At 36.5% G+C, this 24,602-nt stretch overlaps 1 protein-coding gene across 1 annotated transcript in view; it reads right to left on the bottom strand.

Annotated features, from left to right (window-relative positions):
• ROCK2 (Rho associated coiled-coil containing protein kinase 2) overlaps positions 1 to 24,602 on the bottom strand; it is a 137,982-nt gene that overhangs the window by 76,046 nt on the left and 37,334 nt on the right. The window contains exons 2-3 of the mRNA XM_081254074.1: positions 6,192 to 6,273; positions 4,843 to 4,943 (exon numbers count right to left, since the gene is read on the bottom strand). Coding sequence (XP_081110200.1) covers positions 4,843 to 4,943; positions 6,192 to 6,273 — 183 coding nt within the window. The remainder of the gene's footprint in view (positions 1 to 4,842; positions 4,944 to 6,191; positions 6,274 to 24,602) is intronic.

Here is a 24,602-nt window from a genome sequence, read left to right as displayed (position 1 = left end):
AGTCCTTATGAGAAGAGGTGATGAAGGACATACAGAGTGACACACCAGAGATGTGCATGCGCAGAGGAAAGACCATGTGAGGACACAGTGAGAAGGTGGCCATCTGTAAGCCATGGAGAGAGACCTTGGAAGAAACTAAACATGCTAACACCTTGATCTTGAACTTCCAGCTTTCAGAACTGTAAGGAAATAAATTTCTGTTGTTTAAGCACAGTCTGGTATTTTGCTATGGCAGCCCTAGCAAATTAACATACATAAATATATATGAAAGTAAGAACAAGACTTCTGATTATTTATTCAAAATTAAAACTCATTTAGTGCCATAAATTCACAGAAACTGACAATAGTGACAACAGCTAATGTTTACTTGATACCTACAATGTGCCCCATCCATGATAAGTACCACATTTGTATAACATAATTTAGTCCTCACAAAACCTCTTATAAAAGTTCTATTATTAGTGCCACTCCAAGATAAAGAAATGAAACCTTTGATGACAGGAAATCTGCATACCATAGAACAGAAACAAAAGGAGATGGCTTTGACTGTTTTTCCACAGTACCAGAGTACTTTATGCAAAAATATCTATTAAAAGTCGAACATTACCACCTTAACTATAAAAACATGTTTTGTTAAGCCAATATGTGAAATCAGTAAATGAGTCTTTAAAAGGACCTTAACTGCTTTTCCAGCAGGCTCCAATTTTAGCCTACAATTTATTACCTATTCACTATGTGTCAGATACTATTCTAGATATTTTCCATATAGTAGCTCATTTCACACTCATAGCCACCTATGAATAATGAACTATTATTATCTTCATTTTACAAATGAGGACACTAAGTCACAAAGAAGTTAGGTAGTTGAGAGGTCTAGCTCCAGAGTACATGCTCTTTTTTTTTTTTAAGCCAGTTTTACATTTATTTATACATTCATTTCAGAATCCTTGATTCACCTTTTTTTTTTGGCCACACCTCGCAGCATGTGGGATGTTAGTTCCCCGACCAGGGATGGAACCTGCACCCCTGCAGTGGAGGCGCAGAGTCTTAATCACTGGACCACCATGGAAGTCACCAGAGTACATGAGCTTAATCAATATACTATACTGACTCATATTATGTTCCATTAAATGAGATGTGATAAAATATTCCAAAAGAGCAGAATCCAAAAACAAGAGGGATATTAGATAAAACCATCCATTGCTGTGGACCTTTCATGCTATAAAAACATAAATGTACATCTCCTCTGCAGATAGGGGAAAAAAAGACAAAAGACAGCAAGCTGAACAAATTTTGCCCTCCTGGGATTATAGAACTTTTCAATCCACGAGAAATGCCTTTCCTGATGAGGAAATCTACACCCAAATAAATTAAATGACTTGTCACTTTCCTGACTCATGACATTTTCACATGTATTCCCTCTGTATTTTAACTCCCACTCCATCCCCACTTCTTCATGTGGCCAACTCCCTTAACTCAAATGTCACTTTCTCACAGCAAGACCTTTCCTAACTGCCCAGTCTGAATAAGACACATTCCTCCATTATTCTCTCTCATAGCATCCAGATCTTTTCCTTCATAGCATTTATTGTAATCTGAAAAAACTTTACTTGTTTAAAGTAAAATTCTTCATCTCCTCCACAAGACTACCACTTTCGGCAAGATAGAGGCTATGTTACTGTATCTTTAGAGGCTGGCACAGCTCCTGGAACATAACAGATCCTGATTAACTATTTCACTGATGGATATAGATACATGTGCTATTTTATGTCTGACAATTAATTGCTAACATTTACTAAACACTTACTACTGAATATATTCCAAGAACTGTTCCAAATGCTTTATATATATTGTCACATTTAATTCTTCCAGTAATCTCATGAGGTATAAACACTACTGTTATCTTCATTAACAGATAAGAAACTAAGCACAGAGAGATTAAGTAACTTGTCTGAAGTCACAGCTAGACAGCAAAAGAGTCTAAATTCAACTGTAGGTAGTCTGGACTCTAGCTCTTATACTGTGGTATAGTTGCTGTGACATACCAAAGATACTTTTACAATAAGAATTTTCTTCGTGGCAATTGATTGGTAGGTCCTCTGTGACAACATATGTTTACTTGACCAGAAAAAGCATTTCACAAGGGAAGACACATTTGCACCTACTACCGTAACACTTTCTTCAGATGACTAGAAAAAATAAACATAAAGATGTGCCAAATATGGAACATTCCCTACGTATCTGCCTAACTAACTTACCTTCCACATACGAATCAACTTCAAAAGGCTACAGGAGAAGCACTTGGGCTTTCCCTTTTCAATCTCATTCTTCTTTTTAAGAGTCCCTGCCTAGGGCTTCCCTGGTGGCGCAGTGGTTGAGAGTCCGCCTGCCGATGCAGGGGACACGGGTTCGTGCCCCGGTCTGGGAAGATCCCACATGCCGCAGAGCGGCTGGGCCCGTGAGCCATGGCCGCTGAGCCTGCGCGTCCGGAGCCTGTGCTCCGCAACGGGAGAGGCCACAGCAGTGAGAGGCCCGCGTACCGGAAAAAAAAAAAAAGAGTCCCTGCCTAAGGTAACAACCAAGAACTAAAGCCAAAACAAACATGTACAAGCTCTCAGGTCAGGTCATTGAATTAGTGGAACGTTAAAATATTTTTCACTTTTAAAAACGTATGACTTTGTTTCTGCATATCCTGTGGCCAAAATGAAATACGGGATGGAAATTAACAAGAAAAATAAAAGCTTCTGTTTCTATGTTTTCCTTTCCTTTAACATACTGAACTTTAATGATCAAATTAATCTAACAGAGAACAATGACTACGCTGACACAAGAACATGACAAGTCAAGGTCTGTCATATTTCCCCCAAAAAATGCAACTTCAGATTCTAGTGTTTATTCCCTAACCACAATGAAATGAGTACGAAGAAACAACGTGCCTGTTTCAAATACATGTATTGTATTTGAAACATGCAGACAACAGTATGACTCCTATATCAAATACTGAATAATAGTAACGGTTAACATTCAGAGAACACTACAGCCAGACTTATTTATTTTGTTAATTCATTTCGTTTCCTATAAGGACCCCCCTAACACAGTTGTTATTCTCCGTATCCTACAGGTTGGAACTCAGAGAGATTGAGAAATCTGCCTGACCTCACCACGACCTTCTGAGTCTGGCCATGGCAGAGCTAGGGTTCAACTACTTTATAACTTCCCTGTATCTTACAGAAACTGTCGTATCAGCTGTCATGTGATCTAACCTCCCACCCTACCCACTAGAGCATTCTACCCGCTGAAGCTTCAGCACTTTCACTAAGAACCAAAATAAAACAGAAACAACACCTCACTACTTTCGGAGGCGGCCCATTCTTCAAATCCACTCCCAATCAACGTCTCAATTCCTTCAACCATACCTCACATGGCATTATTTCAAGTCCCTGAGCATTATTCGTCCCTCTTAAACCAGGGCAACAGGGCATCTAGAGTGGATTAAATATGCCAGGTATGGCCCAGTCATCTCAAATTAGAGAAAACCTTATCTCTATTATCTTAGAAATTTATTACAGCAGTCCAAACTTTACTATTTTGGGTAGCCACATCACCAGTGACTTTTGCCTGGTTTACATTCAGGAAAATTGTTCTTTAATTCATGATCACTGTTAAGCAATCTATTCCTTGAGTTCTTCACACCCAAGTACAGGTCATTATCCTGGTTAAATTTCACTTCTTCTATTTGGCTAATGACCTCCCCATTTGATGATCTCTGGGTTTTGGCTCATCTTCATACTTCAGTTTTAACTCATTTGCAAAGTTATTCAACATGCCACCATTGCCTCCATACAAGTCATTAACAACATGTTTAATAGGAGAGGAAAGAATCCTAAAACCTGACCTTGGGGATCTCTGTCCAAGGAACCATTCATGCCTTCATTGGGCTCCTTAGAATACAGCTATTAATGTAGTTATAAGGCTCCCTATCCATATGCTTATTCGTTGACACTTCTCCGTATCATCCTCAAGTATGTCAAACTTTTTCAAATATCTTATGGATATATATTACACCTATTGCACTATCCTGATCTACAAGTTCAATAAACCTATCAAAGAAAGAAGGAATGAAAGAGAAAAAGACAAAACGTTCGTCTGTCATGACTTGTTCCTAGAGAAACCCATGCTGGCACATAGTCAGTTTTTCTTGGTGCTCCATCAAGAAGAGTAAAGCACTATTAAGTTAAAAACAGAATTTGACTCCACAGTTTAACTATAAGAAGAAAGAAAAATAATAAAGAAGAGCTTCATATTCGGGTGATGAAAATAGAAATATTACGTTATAGTTCTTCATATAATAAATAAATAAAATATCTGAAACATTTGCAAACATTTAGAAGTATTTCCAGTGCTACCACTTTGGTCTACAAAGGTAAATTTTATATTTACTTTCAGTTATTAAAATGCCTTTGTTGGGTTTCTCATATATCTGAATAAATCTCAGTTAACTAAGCAGAGATGTTATTAATCTGAACATACTAAATAAAAACACAGTAGTTCTGGAAGAATATTAACTGCTAGGCAGATCATGAGTGAAGCCAAGTTGGCCTTATTCTAAATCGCAGTGTTTCAGAGCTGGAAAAGACCTGGTAATTAGAACACAATTATCTCTTTTTATAGATGAAGATACTGAGGCTCTCAGAGATGGAACGACTTGACCAAGCTCATAAAACTAATTTTCTGGCATGGTTGGACACAGAAATTAGATTTACTCAAGAGCCACTGATAATGTTTCACAAAACCATGTCATTAAAAGAAATAATAAAAAGAACAAAACAAATTCTTTCTTACCAACTGGACTTCACCAAAAGCACCTCTTCCAATAACTTTTACAACATCATAGTCTTCTGCCTTCATCTGTAGACCTCTGATCTTTTTCACAATTTTCTCATCTACAGTAAAAAGATCACCATAATATCAATCATATTTATAAGCAACCTTTTAAACTAATCACCATATTTGTAAACAAATTTTTATTTCAAGAAACTGGGCTTAGTTTCCAGCTAAATCTGTCCATTTTTAAATGTTGCTATTTAAAACTCTAAGACACACACACTTTACATCAAAGGACAAAACTCTCTGGTTTAACACAGATAAACACAATAGTGACTACCAAAAAGTAGCAGTTAAACTATTCTGTTTCTGACTCTGTTGCTTGGCAAGTTATGTGACAGCTGAAACTATGACGATGCAGGCAGTCCTGGAGTACACTCTGAATCGCTGCAGAAAGCTGCTATGAAAGTACACAGGGCTAATCTCAATCATGAATATTGGTAGCTTACTTCTGTGAAAATCAGTAATCACATATTGTAGATTTGATAACTATAGATAAGATTTTTTAACTAGGAAAACAGCCTAGTCTCTGATTAATTCCAAATTAAAGAGCATACTGTGTTCACATAAAGTGTATATAATTATTTTGAGAATTTCTTATTCTCAGAATTCAACTTCACTTACAACTTCATTGCAACATCAATACTGGCATATGTTACCAGTTACTACGTTTATGGCAATAACTGTTATCACATTATCTTTCATTAACGAGACTGAAATGTCTACATTTATACAAACATAAAGCTCATTAAGTCTTCTGGATAATGTAAAGCTAAGTCTTAGAGTTGTTAACATTAATTGAAAACTTCTCTTGGAACTGCCATAAATGACCTGTCCTGAAATTCGAAGCAATCTTAATTTAATCAAACCTTGAACTTTACCTACTTTACATACTTGAATTGATTTGGCAATTCTGCTTTGAAATAAAGAATATTAGTATTTAAATAAATCAAATGGCAAACTAAAAAAAAATTTTAATTTAATAAGTTAAAAGTTTGTGGACTGTAATAATATTAATTAAACACAAATCTCTTATCAAAAGTAAAGGGGCTTCCCTGGTGGCGCAGTGGTTGAGAGTCCGCCTGCCGATGGAGGGGACACAGGTTCGTGCCCCGGTCCGGGAGGATCTCGCATGCCGCGGAGCGGCTGAGCCCGTGAGCCATGGCCGCTGAGCCTGCACGTCCGGAGCCTGTGCTCCGCAACGGGAGAGGCCACAGCAGTAAGAGGCCGCGTACCGCAAAAAAAAAAAAAAAAAAAAAAAAAAAAGTAGAGTCATATGATCAAATATGAAACTTACACATACTTACATCTATTTAAGAAATTATCTATATTTTTGTTTTTCCTCAAAGCAGGGAAATCCAAATCAAGGACCAAGGAATTTAAGCCATCCTGTTTAACAGAAAAATAAAAAGAGAAATAAGAAAGTTGTTACAATTTTCGAGCATTCAAGATAAAAAGCCTTTAAATTTTATTGTTTTGTTCTGAGTAAATGTTAATTCACTTTGATATGAAATTGCCCCCAGTGGCACCATATCCAATAGCTTTAAATAGTTTCCTAACTTCTGCCAGAGAATATTAGGGTTGACCCTATCACGTTTTCCACTGTACTTTTTAGCCAAGAGAAAAATGTCATTTTAAAATATGCATCCAGGGCTTCCCTGGTGGCGCAGTGGTTGGGAGTCTGCCTGCTAATGCAGGGGACACGGGTTCGAGCCCTGGTCTGGGAAGATCCCACATGCCGCGGAGCCACTGGGCCCGTGAGCCACAACTACTGAGCCTGCGCATCTGGAGCCTGTGCTCCGCAACAAGAGAGGCCGCCACAGTGAGAGGCCCGTGCACCGCGATGAAGAGTGGCCCCCACTTGCCACAACTAGAGAAAGCCCTTGCACAGAAACGAAGACCCAACACAGCCAAAAATAAATAAATAAATAAATTTAAAAAGAAGGCTCAACATTTAAAAAAAATACAAATAAAAATAAAAATAAATCAACTATACTTCAATTAAAAATAAATAAATAAATAAATAAATAAAATATGCATCCACTATTATTTTTGCTAGTCAGATGTCTTTTCTCTCTTCCAATGTCCAGTAAAATTTTACCAAGCTTTTGACTTTAAGAAATACACCCAGACTAGTTCCCATTCATTAAAAAAGCATTAATTTTGTGCCTAGTGTATACAAAGAATAGAAAATCTAAAAATAAGTGAGACACTAACTATCCTTACCCTCAGGAAATTCAGGCTCAAAACTAAATTTCCTCTAAAAACATGAAAAGAGGATGACGCACTGTTCAGGTTTCTATTTTCTTCTGTAAGTTTTCTGTATTTTCCAGACTCTCTACAACAAGCATGCATTAAATTTATAATCAAAATATGAAAAAGTACATACATATAACTTGGTGGGAGTGAAAAAAACTAGTAAGAAACAAACCAAGTCTCAAATTACTTAATGGATACGCCTGTGAAGAAAACAGTATTTTTGAAACACTAGTGCATATATTGTTTCATCCCCAAGTAACTGAGGAGGGCAGAAGGACATATTCTCATTTAAAAAATAAACAAACTAAACTTCAGAGAGATTAAGTGACTTTGGCATGCCCAAGGTCTTGCTATTAGAAAATGATGTAGCAAAATACTACCTAAATCTTAGAGGTTCAATATACTTAACTCATCTCCCTCATCTCAACCACCAGTGGAAGCTTGGAAGGGGAAAGAAGGAAGCTGGAGGACTGCAGAAAACAAAACAGTAATAAAGAGAACTTTTGAGGATCTGGGTAGGGAGAAAATGTGGGGAAAATTACATGCAAAACTTAGAAAGGTAACTTGAGTTTTTAATTTACTATTTCTAGAAGAACTGAAAGTTATCACAGAGGAATGGAGTTACACAAAGATTAAATAAACAGGAAAAAATCTGGAAACAGTTTATAAATATTTTCCCATAATATACCCCACTAGTGTAGAGTCAGAGAACTTTTTCAGCAGTTGGAACACTTGAACAGTTGCTCAACTCAACAATAATACTATTTTTTTTTTGTTTTGTTTTTTTTTTGTTTTTTTTTTTTTTTGCGGTACGCGGGCCTCTCACTGTTGTGGCCTCTCCCGTTGCGGAGCACAGGCTCCGGATGCGCAGGCTCAGCGGCCATGGCTCACGGGCCCAGCCGCTCCGTGGCATATGGGATCCTCCCAGACCGGGGCACGAACCCGTATCCCCTGCATCGGCAGGCGGACTCTCAACCACTGCGCCACCAGGGAGGCCCTATTTTGTTTTTTTTAAACCATTTCTTAAAGATCACATACTATTTCATTTGTGCATTAAGGTTTTTTGGTAATATTTATTTTTGAATGATACTAATACCTTAATTGCTAATAATTTACATCAGAAGATAATGTAGGGGTAATACATACTTATATGTTTACATTTATACTTGAGGTTCTATGTTTATAAATTTTTACATTTGAAACTTATTCTATTTAGTACCACTTAAGAAACAAATGCTGAATTTTTAAAAGATACTAGTATTTTCAGTACACAAAATTGATACTGAGTTACAGTTGCTGGATTACCTCAAGACTTGAATGAAAGCCTATGTCTATGACCATCCTCCTTAAGCAGTTTTTCATATAAACCTTAGGAGGTAAGATTTTTTTTTCAGTGTCTTGTGATTTCAACTGTGATTCTTTTCATAGAAAGTGATACTAAAGCTAAGATAAAGAAACTTTTAAAAGAATAAAACTTATATTAAAGAAAAGCCTACAACCAAAACTTCAAAGCAATGAAGAAAATTAACACTATTTGTCCCTTTCCCTACTTTCAAATGCACAGAGATGACAGGAGAACATTAAAAGTCATAGCCCCACTGAAAGGAAAAAAAACACCACCACCACCACAAAATATTCAAGAACAAGAAAGAAAAATGCTAAGCAATGTAGGAGCTAAAGTAGGAGCTAAAGTCACAAAGATCTACTGGATTTCAGGGCAGAAAGCAATAAGACCAATAATTGAGAATTAAAAGAACCTAAATGTGGTAATGGGCGAAAACCAGACTGATTACTGGGGTTTAAAACGGTAGCTGGAGTGAAAATCCCAGCTCCTAAAAAAGACACTAAAAAAAAATCTTATTGCCCAAGTTTCATATGAAACTGCATAAAGAGGTAGATCAGACACGGCTTTCAAGTAAATCTTAAGCTAAGCCCGCAGAGCTTGCCCAGTTACCAGATCTCCCGCATCTCTAATATCACTGGCTTAAAATATGTGAATCAGCTGTTAATACTGGAACTGACTTGGGTTGTCTGTACATTAAAAGTTAGCATCAGAGGACAGTAGAGAGAAAAGTGATTTATCCTACTCTCTTTCTTAATAAACAGGTACAAGCCAACACCCAATTTTTCCCATTACAATCATCATGGTGGAAAAAAGTATGTATAGAATGGCCTATTTTCCTAACTTTTCCTGAACACAGAGCCTTTTATACTTTAGTTGCCAAGAAGGAATGAAGTATTGGACTTGATTTTACTCTCACTATAAACTGCTTCTAAATATCTAACTGTTTTTAAATCTCCCAATAAAATGCACCCACCAAGGAAAAAAAAGAAAAAGAAAAAAAAGGAAGGAGGTTGGAAAGACTTCACCAACCTGGAATGTCTAAAGTGATAAGCAAAACGATGGAGACATCCTTCTAGGAATTTCAATTGTTAAATGCAGCAAATTATCTTTTAGCTGAAAGTTTCATACTGTTATGAATTGTGAGTATATGGGTGGTATTTAAAGCCATAAAACTGGATAAGATCACTAAAGGAGTGAGTGTAGACAAATAAAAAAGGACCAAGGACTGAGTCCTGGGATACACCACTTATTAAGAGACTGTGGAGTACAGGAGACTGAGAAGCAAGCAGTAAAGGAGGGAGAAAATCAAGACTGCTGTGGTATCTTGGAAGCCAGGTGAAGCATGTAGCAAAGAGGGAGAGTGATCCACAAAATCAATATGACTGGTAAGTCAAGTAAATCAAGACTGAGACATTAGACACTTTGAGGTCATCAGTGACTTCTATAAAAGCTATTTAGATCATAAATTTGTTATTTCCAAACCACCGTGCACCACTTTCTTAGCACTTGTTTTTCTATAATTGCTGCATGTTTAAAAAACAAAACAAAAACCTCCTTTAAGATGTTACTGGGGGGCTTCCCTGGTGGCGCAGTGGTTGAGAGTCCGCCTGCCGATGCGGGGGACACGGGTTCGTGCCCCGATCCGGGAGGATCCCACATGCCGCGGAGCAGCTGGGCCCGTGAGCCATGGCCGCTGAGCCTGCGCGTCCAGAGCCTGTGCTCCGCAACGGGAGAGGCCACAACAGTGAGAGGCCCGCGTACCGCAAAAAACAAAAACGAAAACAAACAAACAAACAAAAAGATGTTACTAGGAATTCCCTGGCAGTCCAGTTGTTAGGACTCCGCACTTTCACTGATGAGGGCGCAGGTTCAATCCCTGGTCTGGGAACTGAGATCCTGCAAGCCGCACTGCGCGGCCAAATTAAAAAAAAAAAAAAATGTTACTGTGAGTTCACATTCATAGACCCTAAATAATACCAAGCATTCAACTTGACCATAAGTTATGTGATACCTTACAGTCTATCTACCAAAAACTATAACTAAATTACCCAGGTCAATACAGTATTTATTATTAATAATAGGAACTTTTCTTGACTACTTTGTACCATGTGCTGAGCACAGCTCAGGCAAACAACATTTTGTATAAACAACAATGTATAAACTAGGTACTATTATTATACTCACATTTAGTAGGCACAGAAACTGAAGTTTAGAGAGGTTAAAAAACCTGCCCCAGCCAATACATTTTATAAGTGACAGAATCAGAATTTTATGATACATTTATACTTTATTACTGAAATTAAAGTTAATAAAGTTATTCCTCTAACAGAATACTGAACAATATCCACATTTTAAAGTTAAGACAACAAAATAGGAATCATATTTCTGTGTATCTGCTGTACAGATAAGTGACCAGGAAGTGTCTTGTAAATTAATTTGTAATATTTACATTTTTGCCTTCTGTTATTACAACTCCAAATACAAACACAAAAGGAAAAACAGTGGGGCCAAACAAATCCATCGTTAGCGTATAAAACATAGATTTTAAAGCCACCCTCTATGCATGCAGAAAACCTTCTGAATCTTATGTATACGCCGTATTATTTTTTATAGTAAACTTTCTATTTCACCTAGAAAAATCTAAGTAATATTAACTAATCTGCTATCATTTATCAATATCAGTTGAATAAAATACTTAATGCTTATCTTATAATATAGCTTTGTAAGTACATTAGTTTAAGATCTGTCAACCAAATTAGTGACAAACTAAATTTATCCTGTCCCCTATGAAAAAAGAATATTTGAAGGAAAAAAGTTATCTAGGAAAATAAGAAATTAAAGAGTACTGGGTGAAAGTGTCTTGCACATATTTTGTGTGATATAAGTTAACTTCACCATAAGCTTGAGAAGCTAATTTAACAAAGCGTAAGAACAGTTTTCTGGTTTGCTTTTATGAATCTTCACCTATACCTAGAGTAAAATCAGCTCTTAAAGCTCTCTACAAAACAATATAGGTGGTACATTAATGAAGTAATAGGTGTCTAAGAGTAAAATTCATATTTAGAACAGTTAAGGGAATATTGTAACAAAAACTTGCTTAAAACCTGAACTCTGAATTGTGGGGAAGGGGAACCTCTGAACAAAGAATACAGTGCCCACTGATCTTAAGCCTTTCATGCTATATATCAATACACATAGTATATATACTTTTCTCTGTGTGTGTGTGTGTGTTATACATCATTAAAATTGTTTTGGATGTACTGGACAACAATCAATTAACTGACAAGATAAAAACATCACAGGGGCAAATAAACAGTAAAACATTTAAAAACCTGTATGCCATCACTGTTCTCAGGCATTTTCACATACCTTATCTAATATACTGTCTACTTCATCAGAGAGGAAGTATGAGACAAAAATTAGTTAAAAACTCCCCAAGTTTGCTAAATTTCAGCGAAGGTTTTCTATTATAGAGACTTATCCTCCAAACACTTTTAAATCCTTATTTGTGTTTGAAGCTGGGAGGGAAGGGGTCATGTGGAGTCATACAACCTTATATTCTGTATCCCATCTTCCAAGTAAAGAAAAATAGGTTTCTTGTAATTTTTAAAACCAATCCGGCAATTGTAAAGGAGAAGTGGAACTGCACTGCTGAGTGAATCTGAGATGGAATTAAAAGAATTTCAAACACAAAACTATCCTTTCCTATTATTAGACATGTCACTATTATTTGATACGTCACTACAGTTCTAATATTTTTTAAAACTAGAGATTTAACTCTTTCATTTTAAATCCCACATAAAAAAATCACTGAAAATATTTCAATATCACATCCATTATACTCACAAACATAATATCCTCAGTTTTCCAGGCAAATAGTAATCAAATCTAACCAATGAACTTCTTAAGGCACAACCAAGTACTTTACAAACCAAGTTCACAGGAAAATTTAAAGGGCAAAAATATATACCCACAAATCGCACTAGGAAATCAACATTCATTAAGCACCTACTTTGTGCCAGAGAGAGTAGAATCACTTTCTCATTTAATTCTCATAAAAACCCCCACTGGAAAAGGAATGTATTAGGAAATGGAAAAGTGTTTGGGGACAGAGCCATTTTGGTACATAACAAAAGCAAAAGTTGTAATCAGAAATAGCTCTTTCCGCTACCCATACAACTACCACTAGGAACAGTGAAGAACATTTTGGCAAAACAAAAATAGTTGTTGGTGGTTGTTTTTAAAGCACATGCTCTTTTCTCCCTCTGACTACTTATGTAGCTGTACAGACTCAATGGCCCACCTATCTATCTATCTATTTATGGCTGCGATGGGTCTTCGTTGCTGCGCACGGGTTTTCTCTAGTTGCGGCGAGCAGGGGCTACTCTTCGTTGCGGTGAGCGGGCTTCTCATTGCAGGGGCTTCTCTTGTTGCGGAGCACAGGCTCTAGGCGCACAAGCTTCAGTAGTTGTGGCACACGAGCTCAGTAGTTGTGGCTCGCGGGTTCTAGAGCGCAGGCTCAGTAGTTGGGGCACATGCGCTTAGTTGCTCCGCGGCATGTGGGATCTTCCCGGACCAGGGCTCGAACCTGTGTCCTGTGCACTGGCAGGCGGATTCTTAACCACTGCACTACAAGGGAAGTCCCTGGCCCACCTACTTTTAATGAAAAAGCAAAATATTCTTCTCAGTAGAACTACAGAAGCAAGGTGTACCTCTTCCTTACCCAGGAAGCAGTATTTCTTCCACACATCTGAGGGAATTTTTTTTTTTTTAGTAACACTTCTAAAAATTAGAAAAAATTTTAAAACCTTTTAGACTCAATATCTGTCCCATCTCTTTTTTTGTCCACTGTAATGTGCACTTTCGTACAAATAAAAGAAGTGAGCAAGTCTTGGTAAGGGAATCTAATGCACTATATTTTGGTCTGTTTTACATTTTGGTAGTCTAAATTTTTATTTGGCAGAGAAAAGGTCTCATTGCTAAAACAATTTGAAAACTAATAGTTTAGGCAAATCTGAGGTTTCTAAAGGCTGATTACCAACTATCATTTCATACAAAATTCCTCTGCTTATTGATCAATTTCTGGCAATAACAGTACTTCAAGTAGGAACAATTTCCTGTCAATCAATTTAGAGACATGTTAGTATCACTGGTTTAAAAGAAAATTACTTAAAAACACTGAACATAAAATCATCCTTAATTGGAACTCACAAATAGCCATAATTTCTCCTACACTCAAAGGGAGTAGGGAGTAGTTAGCGAAACAAACACATATGTGAACTTCATTCTGAGAACCATCTTCTATGGCTGATAGCTCTATCTACTTCTACCCTGGGACTCAGTACCATATTTCCAAGTACCCAACAAATATCCAACGGACCTCAGAAATCTCCCAAGTTGGGTAAATGTACTCAATGGGAATGTATAAGATGATCCACTGAGGTGCAAGAAGAAAATATTACAATTTTACACATATAAGCTTAAAGAATTTTAAGTTTAACATAGAGGTTTTCAGCAACATCTCACTCGTTAGCTTTCATTGAATTGTGACATACTACAGCTTACATGTACCCAGATTTTTTTTTTTTTTTTTTTTTTTTTTTTTTTTCTTTTTGCGGTATGCGGGCCTCTCACTCTTGTGGCCTCTCCCGTTGCGGAGCACAGGCTCCGGATGCGCAGGCCCAGCGGCCATGGCTCACGGGCCCAGCCGCTCCGCGGCATATGGGATCCTCCCAGACCGGGGCACGAACCCGTATCCCCTGCATCGGCAGGCGGACTCTCAACCACTGCGCCACCAGGGAGGCCCTGTACCCAGATTTTTAAAAATTTACTAGTAGAAAAATTACCAAGCAGATTAAAAAGCACTCCATTTTGGGGTGCAGACATATGCCAAGGCTTACCAAACTGTACAATTTCATTATGTACAATTTATTTTATGTCAATTACACCTCAATAAAGCTATTTTTAAAGTGAATGTAATGTATATAATCACAGATTTAAGATAATACCAAAATGCAATTAGTACAAACAAAACGGCAGTGTTAACTCTTAACCTACTCCTTATATAAGCTCTTATTGCCCAAACTATGAGGCTAAAAACAATGGCAAGCTAATCACATCACCGCCCCCCAAATTAAAAATTACCTAAAGCCTATTTGAAATATGGAATTACATCCATAATCATTAATGATGTACTGCTATAATCTGAATTTCTGTAACACAAATTATCCCACATGTAACTGGAAAGTAAGGGAATAATTCGAATATTAAGTAAAATATGTGATTTTTTTCCAGCTTGTTAATGTTTTTAAATGAGGGGCAAGCTTTCTCAAGTTAAAGAGAAAGCCTTAGCAATATAGGATGACATTAAGAAAAAAGCCAAAAATCACACAGAAATGCCTTACTAAAGTACAAATAGTAGCTTCAAAAACCCCTACACTGTTCATGACATTAAGCTATCTAGTAAGGTTACAAGTGCAGTTGAAAAAGCTGAAAAGATATTTTTCCTTTGTTAAAAACAAACAAAAACCTGATAAAGAAGGCTATAGAAATAAAGGCCTTCATAGGCCTAAATCTCAAAGCAAAAAGCTCAAGCCTCAGGGTTTAAGGCTACAGATATTCAAATGTCTGTGATGCTGGGTACAAATGCCAACAGAGATTTAACTTTGTTGCTATTTTTATTTGAATTATTGGTTTTGTTAGTGTTATGGTTAAAATTTGTATAGGTTTTACACAGTCTGTTCCTACTCTATTATCCTCATAAGCCATGTTATTTATGGTGCATGATTTTTGCAGAACACAAAGCTTTTCAGAAATTCATATTTCATGTTAATGACTGAAGCCATCACAATTTAAAACCTAAACAACAGGAACATGAAAAAAAACTCCATAATTATTTGCATAATATTTAATGCCTGTGTGCTACCCAGAATTTTACACATTTTCATTGAGCTTAATGATAAATGTTTGAAAGCCTTGTGTTTTAGTTTTGTTTCTTTTTTTAAATTATTTTTAATTTCTTTTTGATTAAAATAAAAAAAAACTTGTTAGTTTCTTTAACATCAAAAAAAGGTTTCGTTTTTTTGTTTTTTTGTTTTTAATTCAGACATCATTGGGAAACACTGGATTTTTCTAATGGCTGAAATGGATGAAAAACAATATGGTAAAAAACTAAAATACATTTTCTTGAGACCAAGTATCTTTGGAACGCACACAGAAAAAAAAATTGAAAAAGTTGATGTAATAAGCAACAAAATAAATTACTCCATAAAAGAGGTTTACTACACAATTGGAAGAAAGTACACACTTTTTCTAACCTGATCAGTTAAAATATGGTTGGATACTGTTGTAATGAAGAAAATATACTGTATTCTCAATAGTAAATTACTTCTTTAATAAAACTAAATTTGAAGGAAAAACCTCTGTAACAGTAACCACTGAGAGAGCTGATACTTTAGCTGAAATACAAAACTGCCTCTAGAACTACATTACATACAGTATATAACATGCAATTCATTCACTGAACAGCTTTTACAACTAAGAAATTAAATCCATAAGAGCACAAAGTGCTATAATATGTCATCAACACTGTAAAATTTATAAAAATAAGATTGTTAAAGTGTGACAGAATTTTTCAATTCTTTGTAGTGAGATGAAGAACGACCATAAAAAATTTTAATTTCACATAAAAGTTTTCTAGCCATCTTGTCACAGTGAACTTTTAAAAGCTATTGAACTTAGAGATGAATTACCATTTTTCTTCTATTCTATAAAAAGGCAAGTGTTCCAAATCTGATCTTGCCTATGATAACGAGTACTTACTAATAGTATGCTGGCAGACATTTGGGGGAAAAATTAATAGATTCTGTCTCAGTAAAGGTAATATGTTAACAACAAGTGACAAAAGAAAAGAAAAACTTTCTTTTTAGAAGAAATTCTTGCTATGGAAGGAATATTTTTGAAAAAGGGTGTGTCTGGAAATGTTTCCATCCATATGTGAATTTTGCAGATAATAAGATGCTTGGCCTATTAAAATTGTTTTTTAACTTTCACATCCATGTTTTTAAAATTTGAAAACATAATTTTCTGACCCAGTTAAAGATGTTCAGCCATATGTTAAAATATAAAAAGAAATTATTTCTGATTTGCTTTCAAGAACTGGCCTCATCAGAGAAAACAGCAATTTACTAACCGAATTTCAACAACCACACAAAAAAGTTGTATAGCTAGTGGACGGAACTGAAAAATGAGTATTGTGATTAATAACTGCAGCCACTGATATACTGTGCTTCTTCCACCTGTATCCATATATCTTTGTGAAATTAAAAAAAAAATCCTGATAGTCCTCAGTAGCAAAATAAACTGAACTTCAAACCTGATCTTCAATTCACTCTAACAACATGAAGCCAAAACTTTTAAAAGCAATTACGAATATTTAATTTAATGAGAAAAGTTTTTCTGGTGTCATAAATATCTCAAAAATATGTCTATAGATTTAGCTTATACTTTTGAACTCCTGTTTTATGTGTATTTTATAATGTACACAGTATTTTGATAGATGTACACAAATTATAAATAATACATGCCTATTTGAAGATATTTCAAAACTCTTTTACTGATGGAATACGAGAGTAATAGTTTGGAGATCACAAATTCCTTAAACGTAATGAATTTTTTATTATCCTTAAAGGTAAACATTTTTATTTTTCATATTTAAAGTAGCGAATATATGCCCCAAGACTGTTGGGTAAATAAATATTCAGCCATTATCTTGTCATCAACATAACCAAAACAATTCATATTTTCTCATTCAAATCTTACCTACTCTATATCTAATAAGCAGTGCCATTTTATGTAAGTCAGATTCAGAAATCCTTTTCTTTGTCCTTTACATCAAGTCATTCCCTCTGTACTGCTGATACTTCCTCTAAGGTCTCACAGGTGCTTCCTTCTCCACTCCATTCCCCATTATGCTTTGCTCAGATTCTGATTTATTTATTACCTACTAACTTGTTTCCTTGCCTTTAATCACCCACTGCTCCAGCCCATCTCCAGCCTACTATTAAGTAGTCAATCTTCTTGAAATTTAAAGCTGTACATTTCATGCCCTCCTTAAAATTATTCGACAGCTTACAAATGCTTAGAAAAGAAAACCCTTAACTAGTATTCAAAATTCTGTGCCATCTGGCCCCACCAACCTTCTGCAATCTTACTTCCCATTGTTCTACTATTCTTCACTCATATTTGTTCTAGATCTGTACTGTCCAATACAGAAGCCACTGGCTACGGGGTGGCCACTGAGCACTTGAAATGCGATAGCCCAAATTGAGATATGCTGTAACTATAAAATACACACTGGATTTCAAAGACTCAGTACCAAAATAAGAATGTAAAATATCTCATTAATATTTTTTAATATTTTTTACATGTTAAAATAATACTTGGGTTATACTGGGTTAAATTATTAAAATTAATTTCACCTTTCTATTTTTTTAAATGACTACCAGAAAAATTTTAATTTTATATTTGACTCACATTATATCTCTATTTGAGAGCATTGCCTAGACCAACAAAACTTTAACCTTTCACACTGATCTTTCTACCCTCATAACTTTGCTTATATCAGTCTTTCACCACAGAACATTCAACACTTACTAATCATTTGTCAAGGGGCAACCATGTACCATGACTGAGTGCTAAGCATAAGAAAATGTTCTTCATGATCATCTCTACTTGCCAAATCTTATCTCTGCTTCAAGACCAGCTCAAATGCAGTTTATTTCCATGAAACCTTCCTTGATATGCCAGGATAAAAATTTCCCATCTTTTGAACTTTGACATATTACATGTTCTTCAATGAACATGTCACTTTCTACATACAACAGTCATTCCTACACAGTGCTTATCACATCTATTAGCTGTAAATCCCTTAAGTACAGAATTCTTCACATTCAATTTGATTCCTCTAATGGTTCTGTCATAAAACCTTACACAAATAAGAGTCTGCCCTCAAACACTGGTGATACAATTATGTAAGATTAAATAAGTTACACTTAGTAAAGCAAGAAAGTAGGTATTTATGTTAGTATTATTCACATAGATATGCAATTCAATTATTATCTTGAACTTCTTTATGACCATTCCTTTCACCTTCCTGCTCTAGCGGAAACAGTTTTCCTTACTTTTTCCCTTGATGACACTACCTACCTTACATTACAACCCTCTCAAATGGTAGATCTTGCAGGTGGGGTAAATGTTCTAGTGGTCAATCTTAGAGCACTTTTCCTCTTTCTGCAAACTGTGAGCTTTGAGACACATCATCAGCCACCCACCACGCCCCTTCTTATGCACCCGCCACCCACTGTCGCTAACCCTCAGTCTCTAACACTAATCCTGTCATAATTCTTGGTGATGTCATTATACTCCTAGATATCCTAATACTCTGGACAATCCACTTGTGTGGTCTCCTTAACCTTATCATTACCAATAATTGCAACACCTCATAATCTCAATTTTAAACATCCTACTCATTGACCACCACCTCCTATCTTTCTAGCTCACGCTAATACTTCAACAATCTTTTGACTCAAAAGGGACCTTCAATCCAGATCCTATCATTTTCCACTGTCCTTCATCCTCTCCACTCTTATTTTCACTCTTTACATAATTCGTACTCCAGTCAATCATCATAATCACTGCCCTGTGCTTACCCTCGTGCTCCTCTTAATCATACTCTCCTGGAAGAACTACATCACCGGTTACATGCAACTATCTCTCTACTCAGTACTTGCACCTCCAGAACTAAATGTGACTTAAAAAACACACAGCCATGCTCAAGTGGCTCTCTGCTGACTGACAATCCTAGACTATCTCCCTGGTCCATTCTCTCTCCCACTCTCCTGCATGATTTCACACTTTCTCCTCTCTTCTCAAACCTCAAAAATCTCCTCTCCCAACCTCATTCTCAGCTAAGGTCTTGGCTTCTTACATCACTGAGAACTTACACAAACTCTCATCACCACATCTGTTCATATTCCCGCATTTGTACCCATATATTCTTTCTTTTCTGCCATTATATTATAATATTAATTACATTACATTACATTATATTCGTAGTTACAGCCGACCCCTCACCTATACACTACATCTCCCATCCCCTCCTGCCTACTAACAGACAACACTGTAACTACTCCCCTCTGCCCCCACCACAGCCAACCGATCATCTCTTCATCTTTTATTCTCTATTCGATTACTGCCACTGGCATATTGTTATTTCTTCCGCTCTTAAGGAAGTAAAATCCCTTGACTCTATTTCCCATACAGTTATCATTCTATTTCTCCCTTTGCCTTTATAGAGAAATCCCCTGAAAGAGAAATCTACGTCATCACCCCCGATCTTTTCTCCTCCTATTCTCTTTAGAACTCACTCCAATCAATCCCCCCCAACTACCACCACCACCGCCACCACCCTAACTAAAAAGTTTTTCTCAAGCTCATCAATGACCTCCACATTTTGAATCTAATTATCATTTCTCAATCCACATTTTACTTGACCTATAAGCATATTTGAACAATACTTCATTATCTACTTCTTAAAAATCTTTCTTCATTTAACTTTGATGAAAATGCATTCACACGGTTTTCCATGTATCTCTCTGGTTGCCCTTTCCCAGTCTCTTTTGCTGATTTTCTCCTCAGTCCTTGGGCCTCTTCTCTTTTAAATACACTCACTCCATAGGAGATCTCATCTCATCTTTACGGACCAATGGCTTTCAAATTCATTATCGCCGCTATTCAAGGTACTTAAAATTCTGAATTCTAGACCCACATCTCCACTTCAGGGTGTCTAATAAATATCTTAAATGACAATATCCAAACCTGTGCCCCCACCTCTTTCCGCTGCAACCACCCCCTCTTCTCGTCTTCCACATCTCAGTCAATGGCGATTCCATCCTTCCAAATACTCAGGTCAACAACTCTGGCATCAAGCTTGACTTCTTTCTTTCAAGAGCCTAAGTCCAAACACCTACAAATCCTGCCAGCACTGCCTTCAAAATGAATTCAGAATTCCACCAGTTTTCATTACCCCTACTACCATCACACTAGTTCAAGACACCACCCTATGAATTATTGCAAAAGCCTACTTATCGGGTCTCCCTGCTTCCAGCTTTGCCCTTCCTTTCTCCTTCAGATTATTTTCAAGGAACACAGAGACGATCCCATCACTCCTCTACTCAAAACCTCCAGTGCCTTCCATTTCATTGAGAGTAAAGCACAGATTCTCTGCTATGACCTATGAGGCTCTTCATGATCATACTTCACCCACTTAATTGGTTAACTCTCAAGCCTCATCCCCTATTAGTTTCATTCTCACTCACTCTACTCCAGCCACACTGGCCTTCTAAAGGTTTTTAAAATCACAACAGGGGCCCTACACAAGGAATAAGTGGAACACAGTAGGAAGGTAGTTCGGCAGCTGCCAGGGCCTTCACAAGACGGTACATCTGAGCAACATCACAGTTCTGTGGGGTGGTGAGCTGGCTGCATACGAAAGAACTGAGCAAATTAGTAACTATATGATAATAGGAACCAGCTCTTAATTTTGGGAGAACACGTACAAATGTGGGGGGAAAAAGAGCTAGAATGAATACAGGGTATTGGGCTAGAATTGGAGGTATCGGTGTAAATTTGTGATTTCCAATATATAAAAACATATAAAAATATATATGTAGATATCTATGTGGGTGTACACACAGACACCCCCATGTTTCCTTGACCTGTCCACTGCAAGGGTCTGAGTGCAGAGACAATTCAACAGCCATGAGCTTACCTGCCACCCAGACCATAGTTCTTTTTTTTTTTTTTTTTTTTTTTTTTTTTTGCGGTATGCGGGCCTCTCACTGTTGTGGCCTCTCCCGTTGCGGAGCACAGGCTCCGGACGCGCAGGCTCAGCGACCATGGCTCACGGGCCCAGCCGCTCCGCGGCATATGGGATCCTCCCGGACCGGGGCACGAACCCGCATCCCCTGCATCGGCAGGCGGACTCTCAACCACTGCGCCACCAGGGAGGCCCCAGACCATAGTTCTGAAATACTCTTCTCCACTAAAAAAAAAATTAGGGCTCCTTGGACAAATAGCTGATTCCAGAACTAAAACAGGAAAAATTTAAGATGACCTTGTGCCAAAAGTAAGGAGGTGCACCGATGATAAAACTGCATAGAACTATACATATGCGTTGTATCAATGTCAATATCCTCATTTTGCTCACGTACTACAGTTATGTAAGATATAAACATTGGAGGAAATTAGGTGAAGGGTACACAGGACCATTCTGGACTATTTCTGCAACTTCCTGTGAATTTGTAATTACTTCAAGATACAAGTTTGTTAAAAAAATAAAGGGAATTCCCTGGCCGTCCAGTGGTTAGGACTTTGCACTTCCACAGCAGGGGGTACGGGTTCGATCTCTGGTCAGGGAACTAAGATCCCACATGCTGTGTGGTACAGCCAAAAAAAATTTTTTTTTAAGTTAAAAAGAGATATTAATTAATTCTCTTTCTTACAGTAAAATGCCAACTAATAAAAGTCAAAGGAATACTTGAATCGGAATATCACCCTTTGGCAACCACCATGGTAAAAATTAATTTAGGTGAAAAACATCAATGGATGCTAAAACTAGTGGATTGAAGTGGGAATAGAAACATGATTTTACATAGTCTCAAAGTATCTCTCCACAAAATACTTATTAATTATGGGGTGGGGTGGGGGGCGCTAGAAACTTGACAGACATCATCTTTAATCAAGTGATCTAAAGTTAACACTACCTAATAGGATAAACTGCATGCCACCAAAAAGGATTCATTAAGAAGAAAACAACATAACTTCTGTGAAACTGCAGCCAGAAATACATATCTTGAGTCTAGTCATCAGGAAACATTAGACAACCCAAATTGCGAGATAGTCTACAAAATGAGTGGCTTGTAATCTTCAGTATGTGAACAAATGAAAATCAAGAGAGACTGAGGAACTGTTCCAAATTGAAGGAGATTAAAGAGACATGAGAGCTGGATGCAATTCATGGTCCTGGATCAGATCCTTTTTGTCTCAAGGACATTATTTGGGCAATTAACAAAACCTGAATGAGGTCTCTAGCAAAGTGTACACAGAAGTGTTTTTTAACTTTGCTGTAGTTTGAAACTGTTACCAAATTAAAAGTGCTTTTTTAAAAACCACACCAAGGCATGTTCCTGAATCATGGCCTTTGGATTTGCTATTTCCTTCTGTCTGGAATGCTCACATCCACGTTTCTGCATGTCCAGCTCTCCTACTTCCACCAGGTTTTTACTTAAAAGGCACCTTCTAAACTATCAACACCCTATATAGTCATATCTTCCTCCTTGTTTTACTCTTTTCTCTTTACCATAAATCACTATCTTACATACAGTTATCTTAACTATTTATTATTATCTGGCTGCCCATTAAAATCTTAACTGATGGCAAGGAAGTTCTATCTATTTTGTTCACTGTTACATTCCCAGGGCCTAATCCAGGCCTAAACCAGGACTTGGCACATGGTAGTTGCAAATAAATATTTAGTAAATGACTGAAAGTACACAAAGTCCTTGGAACACAAAGGACTTAAGATACAATTACAAAATAAGTTCCCTTTCACAATCATAGCAAAGGAATACTAAAACAGGTAAAAAGAACTCTACTGTTAAATTTGATAGTTCTGGGATATCATTTTGCCAAATATGTCTATAGCACAGATGAATGAGATAATGTCCCTGCTCTAAAGAGTTTAGTGAGCAAACCTATTTCCATCAGAAGCAAAGCTGTAGTATTGCAGTCAACTAATACAGCAAGAAATTATCTACCAACAGCATGTACAACATACAGTATAAACAATCCAAATGCTGACAGACAAGAGTTAGCTGTATCAGACTTGACTGAAAAATACAGATACATAGAGAAATCAAGTCTTCTCTTGGGAAAAAGAATGATGGTAAACTCATATTCATATTAAGTCAATGGTGTGAACCACAGGACATACCTAAGTAGAGGTCTCTGATATTTTATTACCATATTTCCTTAAAAAACTATTGATACCAAGACTATAATTAAGCTCACCACAATGATCTCAAGTAGTTTACAGTATAATAAAACATACTGAATTGTTTGTATTTAAGAAAAAAGTATAAGTCCAAAAATCTGCAAAATGATCTAATGGTTTCTATATATAATTTAAAGTGGTCAAATCAGTAGCATCTCACTTTATAAATGCTATTTTCTCCTATGGCACTAGGTAATACAGCTGATCTTCCTTTCTTGAATAATTGTCACCAAAATGACAGGCAATAATATCTTAATACAAACATATCTGAATCTAACCCAATACTTCTAAAAATGAAACACATACACACAAAACTGTATGTGCTCATGTACATATATATGTATTAATAAACATGGTTTGATAATCATTGATTAGCTACACACATGACCCCCATCCAACTTACAAACTAACAGTGAATGAAATCCAAATGTATAAATCCAATTCTAATTTCAAGTAGAAATAGTATTATAAATTAGGGTTCTATTCCCAGAAACCTTATTTCAATCACTCTCCTCAACAACTGCCAAAAAGTAGTAACCACAAAAAATAAAAGAACATAAAACACAAAAAGGTAGTTTAACATTCCTAAGTGTGAAACCAATCATTTAATATAAAAGCTGTGTCAACGTTTTTTGAGGGGTTTTATGAATGGGCTGAACTAATTAAGTAAAATAAAAGTCAAACTAAGATGGCCTAAAGATACTTTCTTCTCCTGGTAAATTTTCCTGTAACAAGTACTGCCATGTTTTATTTCTCCTTCTAACTTAGTCCACGTTATGGTAATCTGATCCCAAAATCTGGGGAACTTTTTAAGGGATGTAGTGTGTAACTATATTTGCGTTACCTGTGTTACCACTGACTGCAACCCTCAGGAAACCCTAAACATGAGTTTGGCCATTACTGTAAAGTCTCACTTACAATTAAAAAAAAAATTTTTTTTTTAAAGGTTAAAGTTGGAGTTGGGATCAAAAGTCAAGCAAATTGTAAGTGGGAGATTCCTGT

Source organism: Mesoplodon bidens (genome assembly GCF_964165515.1).
Source record: "Mesoplodon bidens genome assembly, chromosome: 14".
Classification (NCBI taxonomy): domain Eukaryota; kingdom Metazoa; phylum Chordata; class Mammalia; order Artiodactyla; family Ziphiidae; genus Mesoplodon; species Mesoplodon bidens.
The sequence above is the reverse complement of the archived record's forward strand: the minus strand, read 5'-3'. Positions and strand labels throughout refer to the sequence as shown.